The 13594-nt window shown below is 44.3% G+C and overlaps 1 protein-coding gene across 1 annotated transcript in view; it reads right to left on the minus strand.

Moving 5' to 3' along the window:
• The window catches only part of TXNRD3 (thioredoxin reductase 3), a 708837-nt gene that overhangs the window by 538108 nt on the left and 157135 nt on the right, over nt 1-13594 (minus strand). Inside the window, exon 5 of the mRNA XM_044078410.1 lies at nt 4240-4344. Within this exon, the coding sequence (XP_043934345.1) occupies nt 4240-4344 (105 nt within the window). The remainder of the gene's footprint in view (nt 1-4239; nt 4345-13594) is intronic.

Here is a 13594-nt window from a genome sequence, read left to right on the forward strand (position 1 = left end):
ACATCTCCAATGCCCAGGTGAGAACTGCTCTCAAAGGCAAAAAACACAGCATCCATGGGACCGGATGGTGTCCCCGGCTGTGTGCTCCACGAACTCAATGAGGAATTAAACCCGCAGTTAGGACAGCTGTTTAATCTTAGCCTCACCTCAGGATACGTACCCAAGGAGTGGCACACGGCGACTGTGGTCCCACTTCACAAGGGCGGTGCCTCCACCGACCCTGGAAATTACAGTCCCATTACCTTGACAAGCCTCATCTGCAAAGCCATGGAGAGGATCATAATGGAACTCATAAATAAAGACATGGGGAACTTGCAGACTTTGGATCCAACCCAGTTTGGCTTTGTCAAAGGCAGATCATGCCTTTTAAACTTGGTTGACTTTTTCGAGACTGTCACCAAGGCCATTGATGAGGGAAAGGCAGTCCATACAGCCTACCTCGACCTGGCAAAGGCCTTCGACACAATACCCCACTCAGGTATCATCGAAAAACTCATCAGCTTGAATGTAAACCCATACATCACAAGATGGGTTGCAAACTGGCTAAGTGACAGAACCCACAGGGTCAGAGTTGCTGGAGCCATGTCAGACTCAAAGCCTGTCACAAGTAGTGTCCCACAGGGCTCAGTCCTGGGTCCACTCTTGTTCGAAGTACAAGCAAACACAGGAGGGTTATGGCTGACAAAGTTTGCAGATGACTGCAAACTGGGCGCCATAGTCGAAAACACATCTGACACAGATATCCTTCAGAAGGGCCTCACAGAAACGGATAACTGGTGCCAGAGCCATGGCCTAAAGTTAAACGCCAAGAAATGCATAGTCATACCCATCGGGAAAAACAAGGTTACCCCTAGCTACCATATAGGTGGCAATCCACTGAGCACAGAAGAAGTCATCAGGGATCTGGGGACCCAGGTTGACAGTAGCCTTCGCTTGACACTCATGTTGCTAAAGTAGTTAGGAAAACCTTCTACATTGCCCACCTGATCATGAAGGGATTCACATCTAGATCAAGGGAGGTCATCGTCCCCCTGTACTCATCACTCATTAGACCTATGATTGAGTACAATGCCCCATTCGGAATGTATCTGACCCGACACCTGCAGCAGCTGGAAAGGCCCCAAATGTTCCTCACCAAAAGGATAAAGGGTCTCAAAAATATGTCTTATGCTGCCCGACTGAAAGAACTCCAGCTTTATTCAGTCTCATACCGCTTGCTCAGAGGTGACCTGTGCCCAACATATAAGGCCATGTCAAACCCAGATTTGATGAATATGTTTCACCTCAAAAAATCTAGATCCCTCAGAACCACAAGGGCGGGAGACTTAAACCTTGACACTGTTATTAATAGAACGTGCTGGAGGGACAGATTCATCACCCAGAGACTCCCTATGCTGTGGAACAAAATCCCGGTACATGTGAGGCAGAGCACCTCGCTGGCCTTGTTCAAGAGGAATCTTGACCAATGGATGGGAGATCGCAGATATACCCCAGGGATTACTTCAGTGTCACTGCTTGACAGAGGCACAGCAAAATAATAGGCATAGTTTTATTCAAACTAAAGGGGTGGCGAAAGCCACATAACTATGGGCTAGGCTTATAAATGCCCTTGGGCAGATAGCCTAGTATGAACCTATGAACCTATGAACCAAGTATAATAAAAACAAAAAGATAATTTCTGTTATGCTTACAGCCACTCCTGCTGTAAACCTGAAAGTCAATGACACAATGTATTCTCTGGCATCAACTGAGAAAGATTTCACCTGGTTTACACACATCCAAAACTAAGAGTCTGGTTGTTTTCTCTTTAAAGCTCAACCATCACTTTCACATTTCTTATACCACAATTCTTTAGAGGATTATGCAGCTCAAATTCCTAGTCTTTGTCCATGTTCTTTGGTTCACTGACATAAGCATCTAGCTGGTAGAACTTTATGCTCCTGTAAGACATAAAACCCTAATATATGGCCAAGTCTTTCTGAGTTGGCAATACTTGCACTTCATTTCTCTCGTACATGCAGGAATGCTGCACACTAATCTTCAGACTTCAGCTGTATTGATGAATAAATCAAGGTTCTATATGCAAATCTTCCAGCTTCCATCCAATTTTCTTCTTGCAGCAAAATTACTCATGGAAGCTGAAGCGGAGCCATATTTCCACAGTGATTTAATTTTTACTGGTTCCAAAGGCAGACTTTAGTGGCAAATATTTGTACAAGTCTGGAAAATGTTTTCTCCTGCTAGCCCTCAAATTTCCCTTCACACTTGCATTACATCCATTCATTCTCTAGCACAGTGATTCAGTCCTCAGGTTTGGTAGACAGTCATCTGAATGAGGTAATCATTCAAGCAGCTTTTGGAATACACTACACCCCTTGCCATCTCCGCTCAGAAGTACCATGCAGGTGATCTGTCAGTCAGGTAGCAGTATGGCTTTTTGCTCAGCTCTGGACCCTGAAGGCAGAGCAAGTTTATCAGCCTCTCCAAACATTATTATCCCTCCAGCCAGTGGCATTCTATTTGAGAATTTTTTTTTTATTTTATTTTTAGCTTAAGTCCCTACTTCACCTGACTGTTGACTTGAGCACCAGCATCACTGTAGGGACAGCCTATGCTCCCTCAAAGGAAGCACAGACCGTCCTTCAAACATACCAAGAAATATTACCATCACAGGCTTGGATATCCATCCAAGTTATTCCTGAGCCATTTTGTGGCCCCACCTGTTTTAGCAATCAATGAAGCACAAATGCTTGCCAGAATTCCCTCCCCCAAGACAGGCATCTCTTTTCTCCCCTGCCAGTCTTGTAAAGCATCCAAACCACTAACTGAATTTGGGTCACCTGGGCTTCACAATGAGAACTTTATCCTTCTGTGGTAATAGATTCTTCGACAGGGTATACTCCATATTTAACAGTCACTGTCTGTTCCATTAAGTGTTCACAATCTTCCACCCAACTCCACACAGATACATTCTGCAGTCCTGCACCCTAGTGGGTACAGCACCACACATTTTGTATAAATGTCAGACTGCAGCTTACTACCAAGAAACTAGGATACTGATTGCGATGCATTCACATGCCTTGGTACCTTATCATAACTTCCATCATACCATGCTGTTTACAGACCCCATACTGATACCATGCCAAACATTTTCTAAAACATTCATACTAGCTTCTGTTATTTTGAAGCTAGTATTTAGTCTAAGACTATGGGCAGATTGTCCAGGTGACATTCATCATGTGGCCATCACTAAAGAACCCCTGATTTAAGAATTTATTGGAGTTCACCACCACTACTCACTGCCAAATGGTAGTAACACCATTCCCACCCCTTGACAGGATATCGTAAGATTGTGTATGCCCCTCCCTGTATCTAAAGGGGCTTTCACCAGGTGTTCCAGTTTCTACCTTCATCCTAAAGAGATAGGGCTGTAAGCAAATCAGTAGCACTACAAATTATGTGCACATGCAGTTCAGGTGCGTGCGTCTGTGTATACATACAGCAGCATCCAGCAACGGATTGGTAACCTTAGCCAAGATTAGTTTGTCTCTGCCTTTTTCTCAGAGTGTCAAGATAGTTCCATTGTGACCAAAATGTCTAAGCATGGCCCAGTTCAATCGTGACACTGAAATGGGTAAAGCGGATAATCTCAAAGCAAGTACCTTAACAAAAATCACAATCATATATGCTCATTTGCATATTGCACAATACAATCTTTCATGTCAGCTGTTTGCACTCCAAATCAAACAGCACAAATAATTTCATAACTTAAGTCAGAAAGTTTGTCAGTCATGTACATTTAAGTCCCCCCCCCCCCGTTACCTAATCTACTGATTTATTCAGCATGATGTTTTCTCCTGGTTAGCTGCAGGATTTACTTAACACCCTTTTCTCAGACATATTCTGCTATTTTTTAAACATAAGCAAGCCTTGTTGCCAATTTGTTGAGTACTTGCACTGTGCAACAATACACAGACAAATGAGGCAGCTCTAGATTGCAGTTACGTTCCTTGTTCAGTACTGCAGGGACAGAACAGTGCTCCCAGCCAAGAAATATGCAAAGCACATGTACTCGAGCACACAAACTCTCACAGATTGAACAAGTTGCAACTCTCAGACTGACTCATATTAAGAAGCTAGCTAAACAAATGTTGGCTTGGGTGTACAGTTCTCTATCCATGGAATATAAAAACTACCATCACCTGTACTAAAATAATCTGCTAATGAATACCAACCTACCTTTGAACACGCAAGTCCACCAGAACCCCCTCCAATGACAATGAGATCATAATCGTATTTCTCTTCTCCTTCCAAGAGTTTCTTCAGTAACCCATTTTTGTGAGCCTGTTAAAAAATATATACAAGTCTGCTTACTAAGTAGTAAAAAAAGCAGTAACTCAGACAGAGTAACCTGAAAAATGAAATTACTAGAACTGAGCCTATATGCAAACTTCCCCAGAGAAGAGCTTCTAAAGGGCTTGCTTAAAGCAGAGAGGAAAAAATACTTATTGTCAGTAAGTATGCATGTCTGTATTCATTGTTAACTGGTGCAAAGCAGTGATCCAGGACATATTTTTCAGGCCTAGCTGCCCAGGTGGCTCCAACCAGGAAATACAGTCAGTCTTTAAAAAACAGTAAAAGTGTAACTTTAAAATATAGGCAAAATGGCAAAGCGGGTGCCTCAGCCACAGCTAAAGATACAATCCTGGGGACCAGCTTGCCTCAACTCCATGTGCAATCTGCATAGATGAGGACAAAATTAACTACTTTGTTTCCTCCATAACATCAGAATAGCTTATACTAGATCACTTGAATCACGACTCCAAAACACTTTTAGCTCAAAATCATGCAACAATACATAATTACTGTTTTTGTCTACAAATTCTTCCTGGTGGTACGTAATGTACACAGTGCACCCATGGACCACAATACCTACAGAGATTCATTAATTTTTAAACAGCAATATTCACAGTACATAGCTTATCTAAGACAGACCTCACCAGCAAGTTTCTTTGACACTCCCACTACCGAGGAGGAAAATGTCTGCCTTCTCCCAGTGCACCCCCCATGGGTTCACACAGTGCACCAAGAGAGTATGCCTAGCCTTTGCATCCACCAAGTTCACTCCAATCACATTCTGTAAATCAATAAAAACAATAAAGGACCTGTATAATACATGCAGCTACATATGTACTTGCCAAATTTGACAGGAATTCCAATAGCCAACAGATGAAAAGGAAATTCAGCACGGGAACAATGGAAGGAGGTAATTAGAACAAACAGAAGAATCCTCCCTCATAGGTCAACTGATACAAGTACACATGTTGTGCATCTTTTTCCTGTCCCTCCAAACAATGAAGTAAGATGTACCTGAATGATGCAGATATTATTATAAATGAAACAGAAATGCTTTAGCTCATGATGCCCCTCCCCCTTTCTGGTCTCAGTCTTCAAAACAGTACTGTTCCCAAAGTACTATTAACACTCATGCAAAGGAAGAGGCAGCCTAAGAAAATAAACTATTTCAAGTGGTTTTAAACGCATTCAAACTGAAATACACAATCCAATCAAAGGGGAAAAAAGAAGAACACAATCTGGATAAGGAAACACCTGAGACTGCAACCTTGCCAGCCCTACCAAGAAAAATGATCACTTTTTTCAAAATGGTCCAGTATGCTCCGCAAGATATTATTCTAAATTACTTAAGTCAACAATGAATACTGCAGATTTGAAAAGTATTATAAAAGCATTCTGATGGTGCCCGTACCTCAGCACTACCATAACTCTAAACATACCCAAATTCAGAAGCTGCACAACCTTCTCCTTACCACCACAGTTTCTCAGTTTCACTGAAATAAGTGCTTACTCTTGAGGAATTATAGGATTTGAATAAAACTGACTATTCCATTCAAATACTGGGTTAATGTTCATTGTGTATCCCAGTTTACACCTCTGTATAAACCATCATATAAGCTTAAGAGCAGGCAGAGAATAGCGTGGGAAATGCTAAGACTACAAACATTTCTTGGGGTATATCTAGCCTGAGTGGAAGATGGTGCTTAATTCTTATTGCAAACACCAGTTTTTCTTCCATTGTGCAATGGATGAAGGTACAGTGGATCAAGATAACCTGGTAGAAAGGATCAGCATAGCAGCAAACAGAAAAATACTTACTTTCTTAAACATTTCTGTAGTACCAGCTGAGATGGAGGCCTACCCACAGGCGTTGCAATGACTCAGCAAAAGAAAAGTGACACAAAGCATAAATAGAAGTTGGATACGGAATGCAATAGACAAATGGCTGATTTGGAAAATCAATATAATGTGAATGCTAGAATAAATGGATACTGGAAAACTCCCTGAAGGACTCAATATAGACACTGGAAAAATTAGAGGATCCACAGAGTAGGGGAAAAGCAGAATGTACAGACAGCAAATTCCCAGGCATGTGCTAATGACCACGAGTGCAGTCCATACTATGGAGTGGCATGCAAGAAATGGTAAACACGGTGGAATTCCTTTGTGGAGAGGATACATGTACTTTTCAGCAGGCAATTCACAAAGACTGTTTGATTTGAGAAAACAAATTTAGAGAATACACAAAAGAACTTCATCAGCTCAACTACACAGTCCATTTGGTATATCCAGCTATTCTAGAAGATAAGCTAGCCTTTCTGCAACATGCTAAAAATCAATTAAAATTAACAGGAGGAACAGATTTGGAAGAAATGCATTCACAGTTGGACATGGAGTAGGAAGAACAGAACAGTGATGTCTTCAGAGAAGATGGAACAACCCCTTTCAAAACGGAGGCTAATGGCACAACATGAACAAGATGAATCTGAAGAAGAGTTTACAAAGTGCACATAAGGAGACCACCAGTGCTGCCTTTTTTGTTACTGAAGGTTGAAAGGTCAAGGTTACCAAAGATGGCACCTAACATATCCTCCAAGGTTGGCAGACTAGGAGACATGGATGTAGCATGAACAACCACTTGCAACACATCACAGTATCTCCTTGGTTCAGGGGAACACCTACCTGGTTCCCACAAAAATATCTCTGTCATCTGGGAAACAGTTTCTGAAAATGAAAACTTCATTATAGCTGGACAGGACCAGGGGACCAACCTTCCTCAGAATCAGAGTTTTAGACTTTGGAATCTCCAGAAGAGAACACCCCTTCTCATCTGTCAATATCATAACTTCCTCAGGAATTTCTTTGAGATTGAAGTCTGGTAAGGATTTCTGAGATCCAGGGTTAACAGACACCACACCCTCAGACAAGCAATGTATATCCTTATGTTTTCTTTCAAGAGACCTCCCCACAGAATAACTAGGGGATAGCACTTCACCTTGGCAAGAGGTTTCTTTCCCCAGCCACCCTGAGTAGAACTTTCTGGGATGTCTCCTTGACTCAAAGAAGGTGGCTCCCAATTCCCAGATCCAACACAAACAGCTAGAGAAATGGCTGAACCCAAAGCCCATGGTGGCTGAAGGGGCAACACCAGTGGAACCCAGACTTACAAGTGAATGATCTGAGGAACAAACAGCAGAAGCATTGTCTTAGCCCACAGTGGCAACAAGTGCCCCATAAAGTATTGCTTTTTCTATTTAGGTATGGCAGAAAAGCCAGGAGCAATGAAATTCCTGTATTGTAGCCAAGTAAGAAGCCCGATTGTCAATAAGTACAATTTGAAGTTGCCAGACAAGTGCTCACAAGCTCACACACTTGCACTTTTCCAGAGTTAATTTCAAAAGGGAATCGCAGGCAGTGCATAAACCCTGTCAGAACCCAAAAGCCCCTCTGTTGAAGTGTCCTGACTTAACAAGTGAAGATGCACACATGTACACAAGCTTTCATTCAGAGCAAGCATGCTTGAACACTTCCAAGATTGATAACAAGCTCACAAAAGCAACATACTTTTACAATAAAATTAGCCCTCAATACATAAAATAAGCCATAAACTAAAATAGTGGTCCCCGACAGAAAAAAAAATTACTGGCTTTCTTACTGAGAAATACAACGTTTAGTCAACAACTAAAATATTTTCTTAAAGGGCAATAATTTGTGTGTGGAAGGAACTCCCTGTGGGGACTATTAAGTTTGATCTAAAGTTCATATCCATTAAAAGACCTTTTATTCCAGTTCAATCTGCTTGTCCTTTTGGTTGTGTTTTTCTGAGAAATGAAGCTTGAAGCCGATTACTGCTCCTGTGAATTGTCAGAGCTGCTTCCTGTTTTGGCAGCTAGAAACAGGAGCGGCCTTAGGTCAACTGGTGCCCTAGGCAAAACAGCTCCATGGCGCCCCCCACCACACTACCAGATACCCCCATCCGGGTCTACCTACATCAAACACTGGAAAAGCACCCCTGCTAGAGCGGCGCCCTAGGCGGCCTCCTAGTTGGCCTATGCCTAAGGCCGGCTATGGCTAGAAAGTACAGAAATTGTCTACAGTCTGGGCTGCTCATTTCCCTCCAAACTAAGGTTAGGTATGACAGGGAGACAGCACTTTCTGAAGCTGTCTGATTGTTGCATCCTGGGCAGGATGGAACCCCCAAATAGCTAACATAACAACCTTATTTACCAAGAATCTTAACACCATTTCAAGCTGCATCTAGACAATTGCCCAAGTAAACAAGTAAATGCCTTGCAACCTGCAGTCACTAAATGAGCTTGTGGGGAAAGGATTGTTGAGAATTAATTTTAAACACCATCATACATGCTAAGATTAATCTGGAGAGGTCTATAATGGGTCTACAGATTCCTTCTTTTCTGGGTACCAGGATGAAGTAGTAAAAAAAAAAAAAAAAAAAGTGTTTCTCCACTGATTTACAGGAACTGGTTCTATAATCCCACCCATGAAGAAGCAAATCTAAAAAGGAGTAGAAGAATGAGGCTGTTGGTCTTTGGGAATCAGACGTATTCCTCATGGAGTAGGAAAAGTATGCAGACTGGAGTTGGAGTTCCCAGCAATTTTTTTTTATAAAGTACAAAACCCAGGAGTCTGTCAGTATGTCATAACAGATTCTCAAGACAAGGCAACAATAGCTTTTTGGCAATTTTTTTCTGAGAAGGTAGTCAGGCTGGGGGTGGGGGTTTAGGAGGATTTTGACGAGGAAAATTTTGAGAATTGGATAATTTTGATCAATTGGTCTTTCTTTTGGGTGGTCTTTCTTTTGGGGTCTTCTTCATGCCATTTCCATTTTAAAAACTGACTTTTTCTTGATTTTTTTCTGGATTTACATGGCTTTTGAAAGTAGTCTCCTGGTTTACCTGGACAAAACATTTGAAAATTATGCACCTTAGACAGAAAAATTTGTTTTACACCTTGCAAAAGATTTCAACTTTCATCCATCACAAACTTTCTGCTGAAGGATTCCAATAAGTCTTGGAAGCATTTAGTAATTGAGCTTTGACATTCTGTTAAAGATGAAGCCTTACCTAAGCAAGTGTCCGCATGAGACTCAGTGGCGGCTGCCATAGAAGCAACATCACACCCTCACTTTACAGCACATTTACCTTTGTTGCTGAATGTAGCACATCCAGAAGGTTAACTCTTGTATCAGCATTAGAAATATTAGCTAAAACTTGTCCCACATAATCTAAAATAGCTAGTAGGTATTTATTCATGTGACTGACAACAGCTCTGACAAGTAAGGTTACAAAGGCATAACCTCCATTTACTTTATCTAAAGCTCTACCTTTATCATCATCAGAAGTAGAATTGGGAGTAGGAATATGAGAGAGGAGTGCTGGATCAGCATTTTTCTTGTTCATTAAAAAGAAATTATGTACTCACCATAACGTTCCATCTGAGTAGGTATTTGTCAACAACCTGTGGGTATCGGATCCGATCGGATCTGAGCCAGCAGCTTTCCTAGCAAAAGATCCGAGCTCCAAGCTCCTCCCCGTACTCAATGCTCTGCTACCTCCCTCTAGCCCTCAGATCGAGTTTGCCATTGTATCACAGAATACTACTATAATACAAGGAAAAAAAACACCAGAACATCCTAACCTGATGTCATCTGGGAAGTGAAAACAATGATCCTTCAAGGACGAACTACAGGTCAGGGGGACTGAGGGAGGGTTGGTTGCTGACAAATGAAGTTACCTGCTCAGATGGAACGTTACGGTGAGTACATAACTTCTTTATCTGAAGTAGCTGACTTAATTTGATCAGCAACCTGTGGGACAGAGTCCCCAGCTACCAACAACTTGGGAGGTCCTTATGGCAGGATATTCCAGAGCACTGCAGAGCCAAAGGACGCCCTTCCTCTGGAAATCAGATCCATTTTATAATGTGTAATGAAAGTATGAGAAGAAGCCCAAGTCCCAAGTAACTGCTGAACAAATGTCATCCAACGGGACCCTCAACCAAAAGGCCGCAGAAGTAGCCACAGAACGGGTAGAATGTGCCCGAACCCTCGCAGGCTCAGGTCAACCAGAGCTTCTGTATGCGAGAAGAATGCATTGGGCAATCCATCTAGCTAAAGGTTACCTTTGTCATTGGTTTACCCAGACAGGACTTGGCAAATGAGAGCAAGTGAGACAAAGCTGTTCCGATTTTTGAAAAACAGCCATTCTGTGCAAGTAAAATCTTAACTGTCTATGTACATCCAGGCAATGGAGTCTACACTCTCCTTTGTTGTGATAATTAGGAAAGAAGACAAGCAGGTTGATGGACTGGCTGATGTTGGCTTCGGAAGCCACTTTAGGTAGAAAGGAGGGGTTAGTCCCGAGGGAAACTCTGTCTTTATGAAAAATGATGTATGGGGCTTACTGCAAAGAGCCTGAAGCTCAGATATCCTTCTAACTGAAGTAATAGCAATCAGGAAGGCAGTTTTCCAAGATACATACTTCAAGTCGACCGAAGCTGCGGGCTCAAAGGAGGGACCGGTCAGAGCTTGGAGAACTAGGGTTAAATCCCATGGAGGGACTGTTTCCTTAACAGGGGGCATCAAAAGAAAGGTACCTTTCAGGAAGGTCTTGCAGATCTTAGAGGACGCTATGGGCCCAAATTTGTTTCCAGTGTGAAAGTGGGAAATTGCTGCCAGTTGAACAGTTTAAGAACTAGCCCCCTGATGAAAGATTTGGGATAAAAAAAATCCAGAACTGCTGGAATAGTAGCCGTAAAGGGATCCAAATTCCTATGCTCCACCCAGATAGAAAAACATTTCCATTTACTCTTGTAGACTTTCCTGGTAGAAGGCTTATGAGCGGCCACCAGGATAGCTTTAACGGAGGATGAGATACCGGGAGTCCTGGCCATTAAGGGAACTGGATCAACCAAGCCGAGAGTTTGAGGATGTCCAGGTCAGGGGTCCTCAATCCCAAGGGGTGAGAAATCAGATCCGGAAGGGGATCCAAGTTCCAGGGAGGATGCACTAGATGAGATCGTAGGCATGGGAACTAGGTTTGACAAGGCCAGAATGGGGCTATGAGGATAACTCTGCTCCCCAACAGACGAGCCTTCTGCAAGAATCTTATCAACGGAAGAGAAGGATAAGCATAAAGAAGACCGGATGGCCAAGTATGAACCAGAGCGTCTCTGGGGTTTTCCCCTGGTGGGGGAATCAGAGCAAAAAACTCACTGCACTTTGCGTTCGAAGGCGACGCAAAGAGATCGCAGCAAGGTCAACCCCATCTGAGGAAGATCTGTTTTGCTATTAAGGGGTTCAGAGACCACTCATAGGGTGAGAGGATAGTTTGACTCAGCTTGTCCGCCAGAATGTTTGACCGACCCGGTATGTGCGATGCTATGAGAAAGCGGTTGGTGGATATCACCCATTCCCACACTCTCATGGCCTCTCGGCAAAGTGGGTAAGATCTGGTTTCTCCTTGCTTGATGTACTAGACCACTGACATATCTGTCTGAATTGCAACAGTCCCTAGAGGAAGAAGGGCATGGAGAGCCTGCAACGCTAGAAGCACCGCCTTCATCTCCAGGACATTGATATGCAAAAGGGTCTCCGTGTGACTCCACGTGCCTTGGACGGTTCTGCCCATACAATGCCCCCCCCCCACCCGAGGCGAGACGCATCCGTGGTCACTGTGACTTGGGGTGGGGGCATGGAGAAGGGGTGCCCTTCCCTGAGGGGCTTGAATGGAGCCACCAAAGCAGAGATTCCCTGCAAACCCTGCTGAGGAAAAGGGCCCGACAAAGGATGTAGTAGAATGGACCACTGGACCTGTAAGGTCCATTGGAAAAATCCTCATTCAGACGTGCGAGCGGTGACAGGTTGATGGCCGCTGCCATAGACCCCAGAGCCCTCAGGACTAACTCTGCTGGAGGGGCCGAGGACTAAAGAGTCAAAACGTGGAGGTTTAGATTGCGGAGTCTGTCCGATGTCAGAAAAACTTTGGACTGAATTACGTCTATCCTAGCCCCTATGAAATCCAAGATCTGAGTAGGCTGAAGGGAGGATTTCTTGTGGTTGATAGTGATCCCTAGATAGCGGGCGAGATGTAGGAAATGGCCTCTCGCTGAACATAGTAGATGCCTGGTGGGGGTGGCTAGGAGCCAGTTGTCCAGGTAAGGAAAGACCTGTATGCCCTGAAGGCTCAAGTGGGCCGCTACAACTGCCATGACCTTTCTTAACACCCTGGGGGCTGTGGTGAGACCGAAGGGTAGGACCCTGAACTGATAATGGCTGGCTCCCAGCCGAAAGCGGAGAAACCTCCTGGATCGCCCGTCCATTAGAACGTGGTAGTACGCATCCTTGAGGTCTATGGAGCACATCCAGTCGTTCTCCTGTAACAGTGGGAGAATGGATTGAATGGTGACCATCCGGAACTTCTCTTTGGCAACTGACAGGTTCAGTGTGGACAGGTCGAGAATTGGCCGCAAGTCCCCAGTCTTTTTTGGCACCAAAAAGAACCTGGAGTAAAAGCCTGATCCGGATTGACCGGGGAGGGGGGGGGACGTGCTGGATCGCTCTTTCTTAGTAGCTCTTTTATTTCGAAGGCTGCCACCTCCCTCTGATTGGGTGGTACATCTGCGAGGCGCCCCGACCGGGGAGGAGAACTTAGGAATGGAATAGAGTAACCTCTGGATATGATCCGGAGCACCCAGCGATGCGTCGGAATGGACTCCCAATGTGCTAGGTGCTCTGAGAAGCGCCCCCCCCCCCAGACTGCCTCCAGAGAGGAGCAGTCTGGCAACCTCTCAGGGTTGCTGCGCGGGTCGATCGGAAAATCCCTCAACCCGAAATTCTTCACCCCCCCCTCCTCTGGGCCGGCGTCCACCCTGTCCTCCTCTGCCTCTGAAGGACGAGGGATCCGGAGCAAAACTGGATTGTTGGGATTTCCGGAACCACATCTTCTTCTGTCCACTTTGTTTCCTGGAGAAGGACCTCTGAGGAGCAGAGAAGCGGATCCCGACGGCAGACGCCTTCCCATCCTTCTCGCTCTGGAGTAGCGTATCGCGGATGGTTTTGCCAAAAAGCATAAAACCGTCAAAGGGGGCATTTGCGAAGGACGCCTTGAAGCGTTCCGCAAAGTTGCAGAGATGGAGCCAGGCCCGTCGTCCTAAGACAATGCCTGCTCCGCTGGCTCTAGCCGCTCCCTACGTGGCATGGGAGAGAAGCCGCATAGAG

Source organism: Protopterus annectens, chromosome 7.part0 (assembly GCF_019279795.1).
Source record: "Protopterus annectens isolate FY-2018-M chromosome 7.part0, PAN1.0, whole genome shotgun sequence".
Classification (NCBI taxonomy): domain Eukaryota; kingdom Metazoa; phylum Chordata; order Ceratodontiformes; family Protopteridae; genus Protopterus; species Protopterus annectens.